Here is a 15,648-nt window from a genome sequence, read left to right as displayed (position 1 = left end):
GGCTCCTTCCTCCCTCTCAACACCAGCTGAAACTAGTTTTTGGGGGGAGGGGCGGAGGGCATTGCTGTAAAGCAGCGATTCTCAAACTACGGGTCGCGACCCAAAGTGGGGTCGTGGGTAGTTTATGTTCTGGCAACATATTTTGGCTAAATATGCCTTGTTTTATAAATGTGTATTGATAACATAGTGCTGTAATAAAATGTTCTAATAAATATGCATGATCAAGTTAAACAACGTGTGCTTTTATTTTAATATTCCTTAATTCCACGTTGAAATTACGCACACATTAACCAAAAAAAATCCTAAATAAAATGGGGTCATGGTATAAAAAAAGTTTGAGAACCCCTGCTGTAAAGGAAGTGTGCGCTGCATTTACAACACAAGACAAAATGAGAGCAACACAACACGCGGCACAATATTTGTTTTATCTCGATTATCTTGTTTTCATGATCGTGGGAGACAACACTTTTATTTAAAATGTAAACTCGATTAATGGCCCAGCCCTATGTTTGGAGAGAACAACCCACCCCTGGAAAGCAGCAAGATGCGGGAACTAATTGAATCAGTTGCCAGTTCGCTGAAAGTCGGGACTCAAAGTTTAGCGCCGCGCCGGCTGTTTTCATGTTTCGCGGACGGTATGTTCTGCAGAAACAACGATGCCGTTACCCAGCAACGGAAAAAGTCACCAAAGTGGTCTACGGTATATTACAATCCTTGATTGATTGATTGAAAACTTTATTAACAGATTGCAGAATGGGTACAATACAGTACGGCTCAATACACGCAATTGTTAAGGGGATGCAGACCAGAGAAAGACTTTCGTCTTGTTTACATCAGGGTCCCCCATTTTCAATTCATCATAACATTTATGACATACACGACATACAGATATACAGTACTGTTACATCCAGACATTTATGACATACAATATATATAAATATACAGTACTGTTTAAGAGACAGAGTTTCTAAAAGAGATTACCGTAATTCCTCTAATAGTAACCGGGTCTCAAATACAAGCCGGGTCTCTATTAATGACCGGGTGCGCTCTTGAGCTAAGCAATTATAAGCCGGCCTCCTAATACAAGCCGGGTTACTAATATACTGAGCTGCATACTGAGCTAGTTACTTGATTTCACTTTGAAAACGTTGAAATGACCAGTGACCACCTGTAATTGCACTGTTTACTATTTCATACAGTACTTGGTTTCAATAAATGAACCCAGTACATTTTACTGGGTTCAAACTGACACAAAATGTTGATTTATTCATTATGATCCGTTTGAAAATTTGAAATATAGGCCTCCCTCTTATACAGGCCTCCTCCTAATACAAGCCTGGTACCCGCTACAGTTGAAACAAATACAAGCCGGGGTTACTATTAGAGGAATTACGGTATATACATTTGAGGGGGAAGAAACTGTACATTCACATCCACATCCTTGAAACTGAAACCTGGTTTTGACCTTGTCATGAACTCTGGCGTGTTGCTCGTTTGCTGTATTCTTGTTCTTACTTTTCTCTCTTTTTGTTTTTTTCCACCCCCCCACCTCCTCCTCCTCCTCCTCCTGCTCCTTCTCCTGCTCCTCCAGGCGGGCGACACGGTAGGCGTGGTGCGGAAGGAGGACGGCAGCCTCCACTTCTTCGTCAACGGGGTGGCCCAGGGCCCGGCCGCCTGGAACGTCCCGTCCAGCGTGTACGCCGTAGTGGACCTGTACGGCCAGGCGGCCCAGGCCACCATCATGGACGACATGGGTGAGGAGGAGGAGGAGGAGGAGGAGGAGGGAGGGAGGGAGGGCAGGAGGAGGAGGATGAGGGGAGGAGGGGGAGGGGAGGAAGGGCAGGAGGAGGGAGGAGGGGAGGGTGGAGGAGGAGGGGGGGAGGCAGGAGGGGGAGGGCAGGGGGAGGAGGAGGGGACGATGGAGGAGGGGAGGGCAGGAGGGGGGAGAAGAAGGGGGAGGGCAGGGGGAGGAGGAGGAGGGAGGTAGGTATATTTAAAACGGGGGTCTCAAACTCAATTTACCTGGGGGCCGCTGGAGGTAGAGTCTGGGTGAGGCTGGGCCGCATCAAATATTCTACAAAAAAAGCATTTCAAGTATTAAAAAAAAAAAGTACAACTGATCCAATCTTCTCAATATTTAGCAATAACATTTCAGAACATGAACAGTTCTTCAGAACATGAACGGTTCTTCAGAACATAGGCTTCTCAGTGGTGTCAGTGGACTCATCCACATGCAGCTATGGAAATGCACTGTGCATTCTTTTTTTATTCTGGTTGCTGTGCGATCTGAGGGGGATTTGCTTTTGTTTGCCTTCAAACATGGTCTCCATCACTTCAGTCATACATTATTTTATTATGTATGCATCAGAGAGAGAGAGAATGGCTTCTTGTGTTTAGCAAACACCCATGCCACCCATGGTTGCTTTTTCTCGTTGTGACATAGATTTAACAATAACTCTGCTTGCAGCTTGATATGATGATTTCATTCCATTTATTTGCGTGGTTCTTGGCACTGAATTTTGAGGGAAGGTTGCATCAAAATAACTGTTTTGTTTCGTAGTGGCGTTTCAAATTGCAACTCTTCACAAGAGCTACCGTTTCTTGGCATATTAGTCACATTGGTCTGGTGCTGGACTCGGGATGAATGCATATTTTTGAGTCCATTCACCTTTGAATTGCTGTCGACTTTTCTTTTACTGGCCATCTTTGAAGATCCCATATTTTTCTGCTGCCTGCCTGCTGGCGAAACTAGCTACATTTATCTCACGGAGATAAAACTGGGAGCGAGGCTACTGTAGATGCGCTGTCAACTCTCTGCTCTGACTCGGACTGAAAGAGACGACACGCATTCCGTGAAGACCCGCCCTACTCCCCTACTCTGCCTCTGATTCGCAGACTGTGGGTGGGGGGGGGGAAACTCTGACGGGACGCTGAATGTGATTGGACCAGACCCGTACACAGACACAGACAGACAGTGGCAGTGCAGCCGGACATGCAGAGCACTGCTTGCAGAGGAGATTTAGCGAGGATGCATTTGCCTTCCACTTTACTTGGTATCACTCCGGAATCACGTTTCAACCAAGTCACTAACGTAACGTTGCTGTCATGAGCCTGCGCTATGGTAGCCTACAAGTGATAAAATAAATAAAACTTCCAACTCGCGCAACGACTCGGCAACAAGTTGCGTGCGGGCCGCATTAACACTAAACTTTGATGTCAAGTAGGGGGCCGCAAAATATCATCCTGCGGGTCGCGAGTTTGAGACCCCTGATTTAAAAGGAGCTCTCTACCAGAGATACATTTTACGGTTTGGAATCCTATGGCGCTAAGTGAGGGAAAGGGAAGGCTAAAAACAAGGGAAACGTGGAATGGCAAACACAAGGGCTGCAGTTATTCAAATTCTTGAATACTGACATCAAAACTTTGCGGGTTTTAGACAGTGATGTGTATATATATATTTTTTTATTATAATGTATTATATATATATGTATTAAATATATTTTTTATAAAAAAAATCTTTCCAACCTGTATTCAATACTTCCTGGGATATTTTACTTTATAATGGCATCACACATTACTCAGTTAAATTATAATAAATAAATATATATATATATATATATATATATATATATATATATATATATATATATATATATATATATTGGTGGAGAATACACACTGAACTAGGAAGAACAGCTTTCTCAAGCTTCGCACCATGGGCATGGAATGGGCTACAGGACCATATCCACTTAGATACCCTGGTCTCTCTCTGCGAATTTAAATCTTTATTACATAACTTCCTACAAGAAGAATGTCGCTGCTTTCTGTAGTCGGGTCCCAACTGCAAAACTGCAATATTACTGCATTAGGCTATGTGTCCACCGGGGACGTTTTTTTAAAGGCGGACCGCTTTGAAAAAAGAAGAAAAAAAAGCTTTGAGCGACTTTCTGGGTCTCCCCAGAGCTCGCGCCAGCCGCGGCTCCGCCCCTTCCTCGATGAGTTACATTGATGAGCGCGCTGCTTTCCAAAAAAGTTTAACTAGTTTCAACTTTATGAGCTGGGAGGAGCTCCGCCAAAAACGCTGCCGTCGAGAGCTCATAAAACACGAGGCGCGGCTCTGGGAAGAGGAGCGCGCCTGACGCTTCTCCAGCATAGAAATGAATGACAGAAAGGAGCTGACAACTCATAAAACGTCCCCTATGGACACAAGCCCTTACCCTGTATTTTACTGTCATACACTTTTACTATTATGTAGACTATTCTGTTTTGTGTTTTTGTGTTTACATGTGATGTATTGTATATTGTATACATGCACTTTTATTATGTTCTTGTGTGATGTATCGCAAATTTTTATTGCTGTCATCTTGGCCAGTTCTCCCTTGCAAAAGAGATCTTGTATCTCAATGGGACTTCCTGGTTAAATAAAAACATAAGTGGCATCAGACTCATACTTTAGTGTGTCATTATGCTTCCATCCACCATTCATTACTGATACTCTCTTGTCCCTTCTGTCCTCTCCCTCTTCCCCCCATGCAGCAGACCTCCCCCCTCTCCCAGAGGACAGCTCCGAGTGCCCCGCGGTCATGTCCCCTGGCAGCCCCTGCTCCGTCGCGGGGTCCAACCCTGCCAACGACTTGCGGTTCCACCAGCTGCACGGCACCAATGCCGTCATCACCAACGGGGGGCGCACCGCCCTGCGCCAGAACTGCCGCAGCGAGTTCAACGACGCCATCGTCATCTCCAACAGGTCAGGGAGCCGTCGGGGATTAAAGGAACACACGCCAACATTTTGGGGAAATTAGCTTACCGTCTTCTCCAGAGAGAGAGACAAGAAGATAGATACCAGTTTCTGCTCTGTGCCTTCAGTAGAAAGCTATCTGGCTGCACGTTAGCCTAGCTTAGCACAATGAATGGAAGCGGACATGACCGGTTAGCCTAGGCATTGTCCAACTAACACCTCTCCCGAAGGCTAACCGGTCATGTCCGCTTCCATTCATTGTGCTAAGCTAGGCTAACGTGCAGCCAGATAGCTTTCTACTGAACGCACAGAGAGGAAACTGGTATCTAACTCTCTCTCTGGAGACAATAACGGCATTAGTTTTGAATACTACATACGTTGATCGGCCGGATCTATATGAAAACCTTGTAGGATCAAGGTGAAATTGATGTCATATAGTCCTTACCTTTGATCGGGGTTATTCCAAAAAGAATATTCCAATTGTCTGATCGCGATTTCGAGTATTGATGTCCATCTGGTCCCGGACATCATTTGGCACAACTTATGGATTGAGTGTGCTACTGTAGATGCGTTTCGAAATGGTTGGATGAAGCGATTTACTTGGCTCCGTCTAAATTCTGCGCACGGAGGGGTTTAAATGTAACACACGGTAATGTAAATGTTACTGCAATTCTTTATACCCATTTTCTCTAAAACAGAGCAAGATTAAACTCTGAAACGTTGTCATGAGATAAAACGGATATTGAGAAGTTCAATTTCACTTGTAACTAAATCTTTTAAGAATTGTAGTTACTGCGGTTAGCTTCTTTAGAGCAGTATAGTATCCCTGTGGTTTTACCATAGAAATGCTATGTTTCTAGAGTGATTCACTATGGTGGTCTCTATAGTTATTGTTGCGTGTGTGGGGAAAGAAACGCAGGAATACTTTACTATAGTTCATTTCCATATGTTACCTTTCAACATGCCGTATTGATGCTGTTTGGAGCCCTGAGGCTCAACCTCAACATCTCATGTTCAGCTACATGTCGATAAGACCTGACGGAAAGCCTCGGGGCTGTAAACGTTGTTGATAAGAGATAAGAGGAGAAATGTAGTGTTTACTGTACGTTTTTATTTATTTATTTCTGCCCCAGCAGCACCCCGTGCAAAGTGACGTGTTATTCACCTCTAAACACGGTGTCTTCTCTGCTGCAGGTGCCTTCGAGAGGGAGAGCTGTTTGAGATCCACATTCAGAAGATGGTGGACCGCTGGTCGGGGTCAATAGAAGCAGGTGAGCTGGTCCTGGCATGTCCAGCAACACACAGACACACACACACTCACACACTCTATATAAAGAATATATATTTATTTATGTCCTCGTGAATTACAAACGTGCATGAGAGGTGGACGCGGGCAAATACTGCGGCATGGTCATGCTGGACCTACAAAAGGCCTTCGACACTGGTGGGGCTAGGTGGTGCAGTGGGCAAGGCGCTCGCCACCAACGCAGGAGATGCTGGGTTCGAGCCCAGCTCTCTGCGTTGCTACCAGCTTGGCTGGTCGTTCATACTAATACAATTGGCAGTATTAGGGGGTGGGAAGCTGGTGGGTGGGGATCGGACGTTGTGGACAGCGACTCCTACAGGTCGGTTGGTGCGCCTTTGCAGTAGAATCAGGAAGCGACGAGGGCGGCGTGTCCCTCCCACGTAGACCCTCGCCGCTGAGAGATCACGCTGTGCAGGTGAAAAGATGCGACGGCTGCCTCCTCGAGTACCGGAGGGGACACGTGATGCAAGGCTTCGTCCACATTGCAGCCGGTCTGTGGGAGGCATGGCCTAACATCGTTCGAGACAGGGGAGGGTATGAAATTAGGGACGGGAGAAAAATAGAAAAATGGGGAGAAAAAGTAGATAAAAAATTAAAAAAAGGCCTTCGACACTGTCAATCACTCCATTCTGATTGACAAGCTAAAAAACAATTGGTTTTGATAGTCTATCAGTGAGTTGGATGCAATCCTATCTGGAGGGGAGAGAACAGATGGTGGAGGTAAACGGTACCTTATCCCCCCCCTCCCAGTGAGCTGTGGTGTTCCACAAGGAAGCATACTAGGACCGCTACTATTCCTAATTTATGCAAATGACATGTCGTCAGCTTGTGACTGCAACTTGTTCCTGTTCGCGGACGACTCAGCCCTGCTGGTCTCTGACAAGAACAAGTTGCAGGTTGAAAAAATCCTCAGCTCGGAACTCGGCAGTTACCCCCACCCCACCTACCCATCCCCCCCCCACCCACCCAACCACCTCCAATGTACAGTTGTAGTGTAAATGTAGTCAAGAGACGTAAACATTATAAATGTAGTCAAGAGACATAAACATAAATGTCAAGAGACATAAACATTATAAATGTAGTCAAGAGACGTAAACATTATAAATGTAGTCAAGAGACGTAAACATTATAAATGTAGTCAAGAGACATAAACATTATAAATGTAGTACGAATGACGGAGACGCTGGGCTTGCCTGTTCGAGCCCAGCGCTCCACATTGCTTTCAGTTTAGCTGGTCGTTCATACTAATACACATTGGCCATATTAGGGGGTGGGAAACTGATGGGTGGGGATCGGGCGTTGTGGACAGCGACTCCTACAGGTCGGTTGGTGCGCCTGCGCAGTAGAATCAGGAAGTGTCGGGGGCAGCGTGAGCCTCCCACGCGTTACTCCTCGCCACTGAGAGATCGAGCTGCGCAGGTGAAAAGATGCGACTGCTGTTACCTCAAGTACCGGAGGGGACTTGTGCTATGTATGACTTAGTCCACATTGCAGCCGGCTTGTGGGAGGCAAGAAACGGCGTTCGTGACAGGGGAGGGTTGAATTGGATGATACGAAATTGGGATGGGAGAAAATATAGAAAAATGGGAGAAAAAGTGGATAAAAAAAAACATAAATGTAGTCAAGAGACGTAAACATTATAAATGTAGTCAAGAGACGTAAACATTATAAATGTAGTCAAGAGACATAAACATTATAAATGTAGTCAAGAGATGTAAACATAAATGTAGTCAAGAGACGTAAACATTATAAATGTAGTCAAGAGACGTAAACATAAATGTAGTCAAGAGATGTAAACATTATAAATGTAGTCAAGAGACGTAAACATTATAAATGTAGTCAAGAGACGTAAACATTATAAATGTAGTCAAGAGACATAAACATAAATGTAGTCAAGAGTAGTAAACATACTGTAAATGTAGTCAAGAGACGTAAACATTATAAATGTAGTCAAGAGTAGTAAACATTATAAATGTAGTCAAGAGACGTAAACATTATAAATGTAGTCAAGAGTAGTAAACATACTGTAAATGTAGTCAAGAGACATAAACATTATAAATGTAGTCAAGAGACATAAACATTATAAATGTAGTCAAGAGATGTAAACATTATAAATGTAGTCAAGAGACTTAACATTATAAATGTAGTCAAGAGACGTAAACATTATAAATGTAGTCAAGAGACGTAAACATAAATGTAGTCAAGAGATGTATAATGTTTACATTTAGTCGAGGCACATAAACATTAGGGATGGGCATCCATTTTTTTATATTCTATTCACCTACATGTGCACCTACACTGTGATTGATTGATTGATTGATTGAAATTTTTATTAACAGATTGCAGAATGGGTACAATACAGTACAGCTCAATACACACAATTGTTAAGGGGATGCAGACCAGAAAAAGACTTTCATCTTGTTTACATCAAGGTCCCCCATTTTCAATTCATCATAACATATATGACATACATAACATACAGATAGACGGTACTGCTTAGTGTTGTCAAAAATATCGATTTTTCTATACATATCGATTCTGAATATTTAAAACAGTTTCAATACTAATTTCCCGCAATATCTCGATATCAATATTTAATTATTCATAAAAAAATATATATACCATAATTTTCGGACTATAAGCCCTGCCTTTTCCCCCCATTTTTCGACCCTGCGGCTTATATAACGGTGCGGCTTATATGTGACTCGACGTGACCAAACCCGAAAATGTAAAAAAAATGTGACTGCATTGAAATGTTATTTATCTGTTCCCTTATTTGCTAAACTTAATACAACTTGTAAATGAGTTAATTCTTGTTATTTGTCCGACAGTATTGTGTCCCAATGCTGGTGGGAAGATTAAACAATTACTCCTCGCCACTGAGAGATCGAGCTGCGCAGGTGAAAAGATGCGACTGCTGTTACCTCAAGTACCGGAGGGGACTTGTGCTATGTATGACTTAGTCCACATTGCAGCCGGCTTGTGGGAGGCAAGAAACAGCGTTCGTGACAGGGGAGGGTTGATTGGATGATACGAAATTGGGATGGGAGAAAATATAGAAAAATGGGAGAAAAAGTGGATTAAAAAAAAAACATAAATGTAGTCAAGAGACGTAAACATTATAAATGTAGTCAAGAGACTTAACATTATAAATGTAGTCAAGAGATGTAAACATTATAAATGTAGTCAAGAGATGTAAACATTATAAATGTAGTCAAGAGACGTAAACATTATAAATGTAGTCAAGAGACGTAAACATTATAAATGTAGTCAAGAGACATAAACATAAATGTAGTCAAGAGTAGTAAACTTTATAAATGTAGTCAAGAGACGTAAACATTATAAATGTAGTCAAGAGTAGTAAACATACTGTAAATGTAGTCAAGAGACATAAACATTATAAATGTAGTCAAGAGACATAAACATTATAAATGTAGTCAAGAGATGTAAACATAAATGTAGTCAAGAGACTTAACATTATAAATGTAGTCAAGAGACGTAAACATTATAAATGTAGTCAAGAGACGTAAACATTATAAATGTAGTCAAGAGACGTAAACATTATAAATGTAGTCAAGAGACATAAACATAAATGTAGTCAAGAGTAGTAAACATACTGTAAATGTAGTCAAGAGACATAAACATTATAAATGTAGTCAAGAGACATAAACATTATAAATGTAGTCAAGAGATGTAAACATTATAAATGTAGTCAAGAGACTTAACATTATAAATGTAGTCAAGAGACGTAAACATTATAAATGTAGTCAAGAGATGTAAACATTATACATTTAGTCGAGGCACATAAACATTAGGGATGGGCATCAATTTTTTTATATTCTATTCACCTACATGTGCACCTACACTGTGATTGATTGATTGATTGAAATTTTTATTAACAGATTGCAGAATGGGTACAATACAGTACAGCTCAATACACACAATTGTTAAGGGGATGCAGACCAGAAAAAGACTTTCATCTTGTTTACATCAGGGTCCCCCATTTTCAATTCATCATAACATATATGACATACATAACATACAGATAGACAGTACTGCTTAGTGTTGTCAAAAATATCGATTTTTCGATACATATCGATTCTGAATATTTAAAACAGTTTCAATACTAATTTCCCGCAATATCTCTATCAATATTTAATTATTCATAAAAAAATATATATACCATAATTTTCGGACTATAAGCCCTGCCTTTTCCCCCCATTTTTCGACCCTGCGGCTTATAACGGTGCGGCTTATATGTGACTCAACGTGACCAAACCCGAAAATGTAAAAAAAATTTGACTGCATTGAAATGTTATTTATCTGTTCCCTTATTTGCTAAACTTAATACAACTTGTAAATGAGTTAATTCTTGTTATTTGTCCGACAGTATTGTGTCCCAATGCTGGTGGGAAGATTAAACAAGTCAAGTCAAGTCAAGAGTTTTATTTGTCACGGCATACAAGTATACAATGAAATGCGGGTGGTCTTGCCCGCAACGATGTGCAATACAGTAGTACAACATATAATAGAATCCAATAAAACATTGTGCAATAAACAGGTAACATAGTGGGGCATCTCGGTATTTGTACATAAGTTATTTACAGAGCATGGAGGACATGCTAGGTAAACATTAAAACACCTGCGGCTTATAGTCCAGTGCAGTTTATATATGTACACATCATTCAATTTAGCTGCTCTGGCTTATATTCAGGTGCGGATTATAGTGCGAAAATGTCGGTATATATTTTTTTTGTATAAGGAAGTTTCATTGTTTATTTCAATACCTGTAATAGTACAGTAGTCCACACACGCATGTGCATTCAGTTAAGTTGGAATATGACTGTAATACAAACAGTTCAGTTTGTCAGGTACATGCAACACAGATTACAGTGTTTACATCTGTCTGCTTGAGAAAATACCATGTTCTGCAATAAAAATGATTGAAGTGAGATGAACAGTTATTTTTAAATGTGTGATCTAAAGATAAACAAAGGGTTTTAAAAGTGTTATATTTATCTTCTCTTATAGTACCAGAGAGAAGCTGAGGAGAATCAACCAGCAACAAAAGCAACATTTATTAAAAAAAATATATATATATATTTATCTTTCTTTTCTTCTTTTTTTTACGTTTTAAGATTGAACCTTTTTCCCTGTGGTATCAAAAATGGTATCGAATATCGATACTTTTCAAGGTATCGTATCGAAGTTCGAAATTCCAGTATCGTGACAACACTAGTACTGCTACATCTATACATTTATGACATACCAGATTTACAAATACAGTACTGTTTTTGATACAAGAAGAGTCTAAAAAAGAGAGTACGGTATATACATTTGACATTGGAGGAGGTTGGTAGGTAGGAGGTTGGTAGGAGGGGTGGAGGGGGGGGTTGAGTAGGTGGGGTGGGGGGGGACTGTACATTGGAGATGGTGGGGTGTGGGGGGGGGGGGTAACTGTACATTGGATTATCGACTAAACCTTACTTGGTCACAAGAAGAGGGTCTTGTGTATTATTGGGTTTAATAGGACATTTATTGTACATTGGAGGGGGTTGCGTTAGGACATTTACAGGCGCCAGTTTTTAGCGCCTTTGAGGTGCTTTGGTACCATGAGGTGCAAGCATAGTGACTCGTAGTACCCTTGAATGAGTGCTCCTGCCAGAGTCTTCAGGGTATTCTTGTTTACCAGAGAGGAGATCCGGTACAAGAATCAAGTTCGTTGGTTGACTTTTTTTTATTACATTGGATGCCATTTTGTCACAGGAAAGATTTGCCTCTAGGATGGAACCTAGGTATGTAATTTCATCTTTCCTTGTGACAATATTGTCACCCACTGTAACTGAGAAGCCATCGGCCTTGCTGAGTTTGTTATTTGAACCGAAGAGAATGGACTCTGTTTTACCCAGGTGTAATGATAGTTTGTTATCAGCGAGCCAGGTGCAGATTTTGCCGGGTTCCGAGCTGAGGGTTTTTTCAACCTGTGTAGTGTATTGAGAGGGGACCCTATTAACTGTTACACCGCTGAATGGCATGCTGGGTATACAGGTAGCTAGCCAGGTAGCATAACAGTCTGTTAACAGCTGGGAGAATAGAAAAGAAAGATGAAGAAAGAGAGACTGGAGATGGTGGTATGGTAGCAACAGTTTGCCGTGTTGTTTCACTAAGTTCACACATTTCAAGCATCAGTGTTTTAATGTTCACAATGAATGCTTTTGTTCCCGAAATACGCTAGCTCTGTCCACTGGTGTTAGCTGTTAGCAATGACAGCAGCCAGCTAGCTCGCTTGTTGGATTATCTCACGCTCGCCATTAAGTAAAAACAAAACCATATGTTTTTTTTTTTTTTTATTATCTTTTTCCCCCTCCTTCTTTTTTCCGATTTTTCTCCCATCCCACTGTTAGTCGTTATGCCAATTCCCAACCCCCTTCCTGGTTGTTGCGCATTTTCCCCTACTGTTGGTCCGAGAGGCCGGAGACTGTCGCATGCTTTCCTCCGACGCATGTGCAGCCAGCCTGGCCGCGCAGATTCTCACCGGGAGAGTTTAACGTGTGGAAGGTCGCACTACCTCTCTCCAGATCCTACCCTTGCTGAGCAGGCGCCCCGACCGAACTGTAGGGGTCGCTGTCCACAACGCCCAGGACCCACCCACGGCTCCCCTCCCCCTAACTCAGCCAAACGAGTTAGTATAGCGATCAGCCCGAGCCAAGGCAATGCTGACTCTCCGGGAGTCGAGACCGCAGACAAAACCATATGTTAACATGGAAGATTAGTAATCTAATAGTTCTCAGTGACTATTTAGTTTTGCTCATCCCTAGTAAACATTATAAGGTGTCGGGTGTTCAGAGACCTTTTCAATCAGGTCAGCACATAACAACAAAGTTAGGCACAGAGCGCAATAATGTACAGAGTCCGCTTCAGGCATATAAAAACACACACACACCAACTATGTTCTCCTCTTCTGTCTTGTGTCCAGGAGTGACAGCCATCAGACCTGAAGAGCTGGAGTTTCCCAACACGATGACGGATATCGACTATGACACCTGGATGCTCAGGTAAGCCAGGCTGTGTGTGGGAGAGTGAGAGAGTGAGAATCAACCTTCGGGTCAGCAGTACCAGGCTCTGCACCATGGGTGACCGAGCCTTCTGCACGGCTGCACCACGCCTGTGGAACAGCCTGCCCATCCAGCTGAGGGCACCACAGAGCCCACCGGCCTGAAAACCTACCTGTTCAAAAAGGCCTTTGATTGCTAGCTTGTTAATAACTATTTCCTCTCCTCTTTTTCCTCTCTTTCTCCTCTATCTCCTCTCTCTCTTCCCTCTCCTCTCTCTCCCTCCTCTCCTCCCTCTCTCCTCTTCTCTCTCCTCTCTCTCTTCCATCCCCTCTCTCTCTCCTCTCCTCTCTCTCTTACCTCCCCTCTCCTCTCCTCTGCTCTATCCTCTCTTTCCTCTCTTTCTCATCCTCTCTATCTCATCCTCTCTCTCCTCTCCTCTCTATCTCCCATCCTCTCCTCTCCCCTCTCTTCCACCCCCTCCTCTCTCCTCCTCTCCTATCTCTCCTCTCTCCTCTTCTCTCTCCTCTCTCCTCACCCCTCTCGTCTCCCTCTCTCTCCTCTCCACCATCTCCTCTCTTCTCCTCTCCTCTCTCTCCTCTCTTCCCCCTCCTCTACCCTCCTCTCTTCCCTCCCCTCCTCTCCTCTATCCTTTCCTCTATTCCCTCCCCCCTCACTCCCCCCTCCTCTTCTCCTCTCCTCTCTTTCTGCTCTTTCTCCTCTATCTCCTCTCCTCTATTCCCTCCCCTCCTCACTCCCCTCCTCTTCTCCTCTCTCTTCTCCTCTCTCCTCTCCTCTCTCTCTTCCATCCCCTCCTCTCTCTCCTATCTCCCCTCCCTCTCTCTCCTCTCTCTCCCCCTCTCTTCTCCTCTCTCTCCCCCTCTCTTCTCCTCTCCAGTGGCACAGCCGTCATGCAGGATGGTAACACCATGCGTAACAACTATGGCTGTGACCTGGACTCTCTGACCACCGGGTCTCGTATCGGTATGATGCGCTCGGCCACCGGCGACCTGCACTACTACATCAACGGGATGGACCAGGGCGTGGCCTGCACCGGCCTGCCCCCAGGTAGCCAGTCTGCACACCACCTCTAAACACCCGGGAGGAATGAGATACGGGGGTTGATCCACCCCATGATCGATCTGGTTATTACCGGTAGATTAGATTCAAATGTATTGTCATCATACAGCACAAGTACAGTACGACGAAAAGAAGTTTGGCATCCAACCAGAGTGAAAATGTAGCAGTAAAGTCCGATAGTAATATACAATATACAGGCGATTAAACTGGGTATAAGATATATAAATTAGTACTACTGAGTAACAGTGCTGCTAATCAGATGTATGTACAGAGTTGTAGTATTAATATGTGCAGTGATACAGGTATAAAGACAATATGGTCATAGTCATACTGGCCAGCAGCGTAACTAGTAAGAGTAGGTAAGGGATATGCACAGATATAGAAATAATATCTACAGATGTGTAAAAAGGATTATATGAAGTTATGTACAGAGTACAGACAGATGTGGATTTATATAAATATACGGTAAGAATAATTAAGCAATAATACACGAACCAGTGGTATGTCATGAATATTGCCACGGCTGTGATGCGCCCACAGCCACGAGAGCGAAGCTTGAGTGGTGTAGGCATCACAGAGTGACAATATTCATGATATCCCACTGGTTCTCGTGTATTATTGCTTAATTGTTCTTACCGTATATTTATATATATAAATCCACATCTGTCTGTACTCTGTACATAACTTCATATAAACCTTTTTACATCGGTCCGGGGAACCAGGCAGATGGACAGACAGAGAACATAAGAACACCTCAGACACAACACAACAGCAAAGTAACTCAGTGATCATCTAGAGACGAAAAGGTGGGGTTTAAGCAAGGTCTTGAATGTCTGTACGGTGTTGGCAGACTTGATGTTGAGAGGGAGCTTATTCCACAGTCATGGCATCACTGCAAAGGCCCGGAAACCTTTTGTCACCAGTTTGGCCCGTGGGACCCTCAGACACAGTTGGTCATTTGATCTGAGGGATCTGGAGCTGACGGGTTGGACCAAGAGTTCCTTCCTACAATGAAATTAACCTGCTACACCCCACTTTCTTTCTTTCTTTCTTTCTTTCTTTCTTTCTTTCTTTCTTTCTTTCTTTCTTTCTTTCTTTCTTTCTTTCTTTCTTTCTTTCTTTCTTTCTTTTTCTTTCTTTCTTTCTTTCTTTCTTTTTTTCTTTCTTTCTTTCTTTCTTTCTTTCTTTCTTTCTTTCTTTCTTTCTTTCTTTCTTTCTTTCTTTCTTTCTTTCTTTCTTTCTTTCTTTCTTTCTTTCTTTCTTTCTTTCTTTCTTTCTTTCTTTTTCTTTCTTTCTTTCTCTCTCTCTCCTTCGCTTCCTCAATCATTCTTGCTTCGCTCTCTCTGCTTCCCTCTCTCTCTCTGCTTCCCTCTCTCTCTGCTTCTCTGCTTTTCTGTCTTTCTCTCTCTGCTTCTCTCTCTATGCTTCTCTCTCTCTGCTTTTCTCTCTTTCTCTCCCTCGCTCTCTCTTTC

The 15,648-nt window shown here is 42.8% G+C and overlaps 1 protein-coding gene across 1 annotated transcript in view; it reads left to right on the top strand.

Annotated features, from left to right (window-relative positions):
* neurl4 (neuralized E3 ubiquitin protein ligase 4) overlaps positions 1–15,648 on the top strand; it is a gene marked incomplete at its 5' end in the record, with an annotated part of 128,137 nt that overhangs the window by 39,834 nt on the left and 72,655 nt on the right. Inside the window, 6 exon segments of the mRNA XM_084311773.1 lie at positions 1,592–1,754; positions 4,537–4,747; positions 5,933–6,009; positions 13,021–13,099; positions 13,995–14,187; positions 14,191–14,290. Coding sequence (XP_084167899.1) covers positions 1,592–1,754; positions 4,537–4,747; positions 5,933–6,009; positions 13,021–13,099; positions 13,995–14,187; positions 14,191–14,290 — 823 coding nt within the window.

Source organism: Notolepis coatsorum (assembly GCF_963971535.1).
Source record: "Notolepis coatsorum genome assembly, chromosome: 4".
NCBI lineage: Eukaryota > Metazoa > Chordata > Actinopteri > Aulopiformes > Paralepididae > Notolepis > Notolepis coatsorum.
This window is presented reverse-complemented; position numbering and strand designations above follow the sequence as displayed.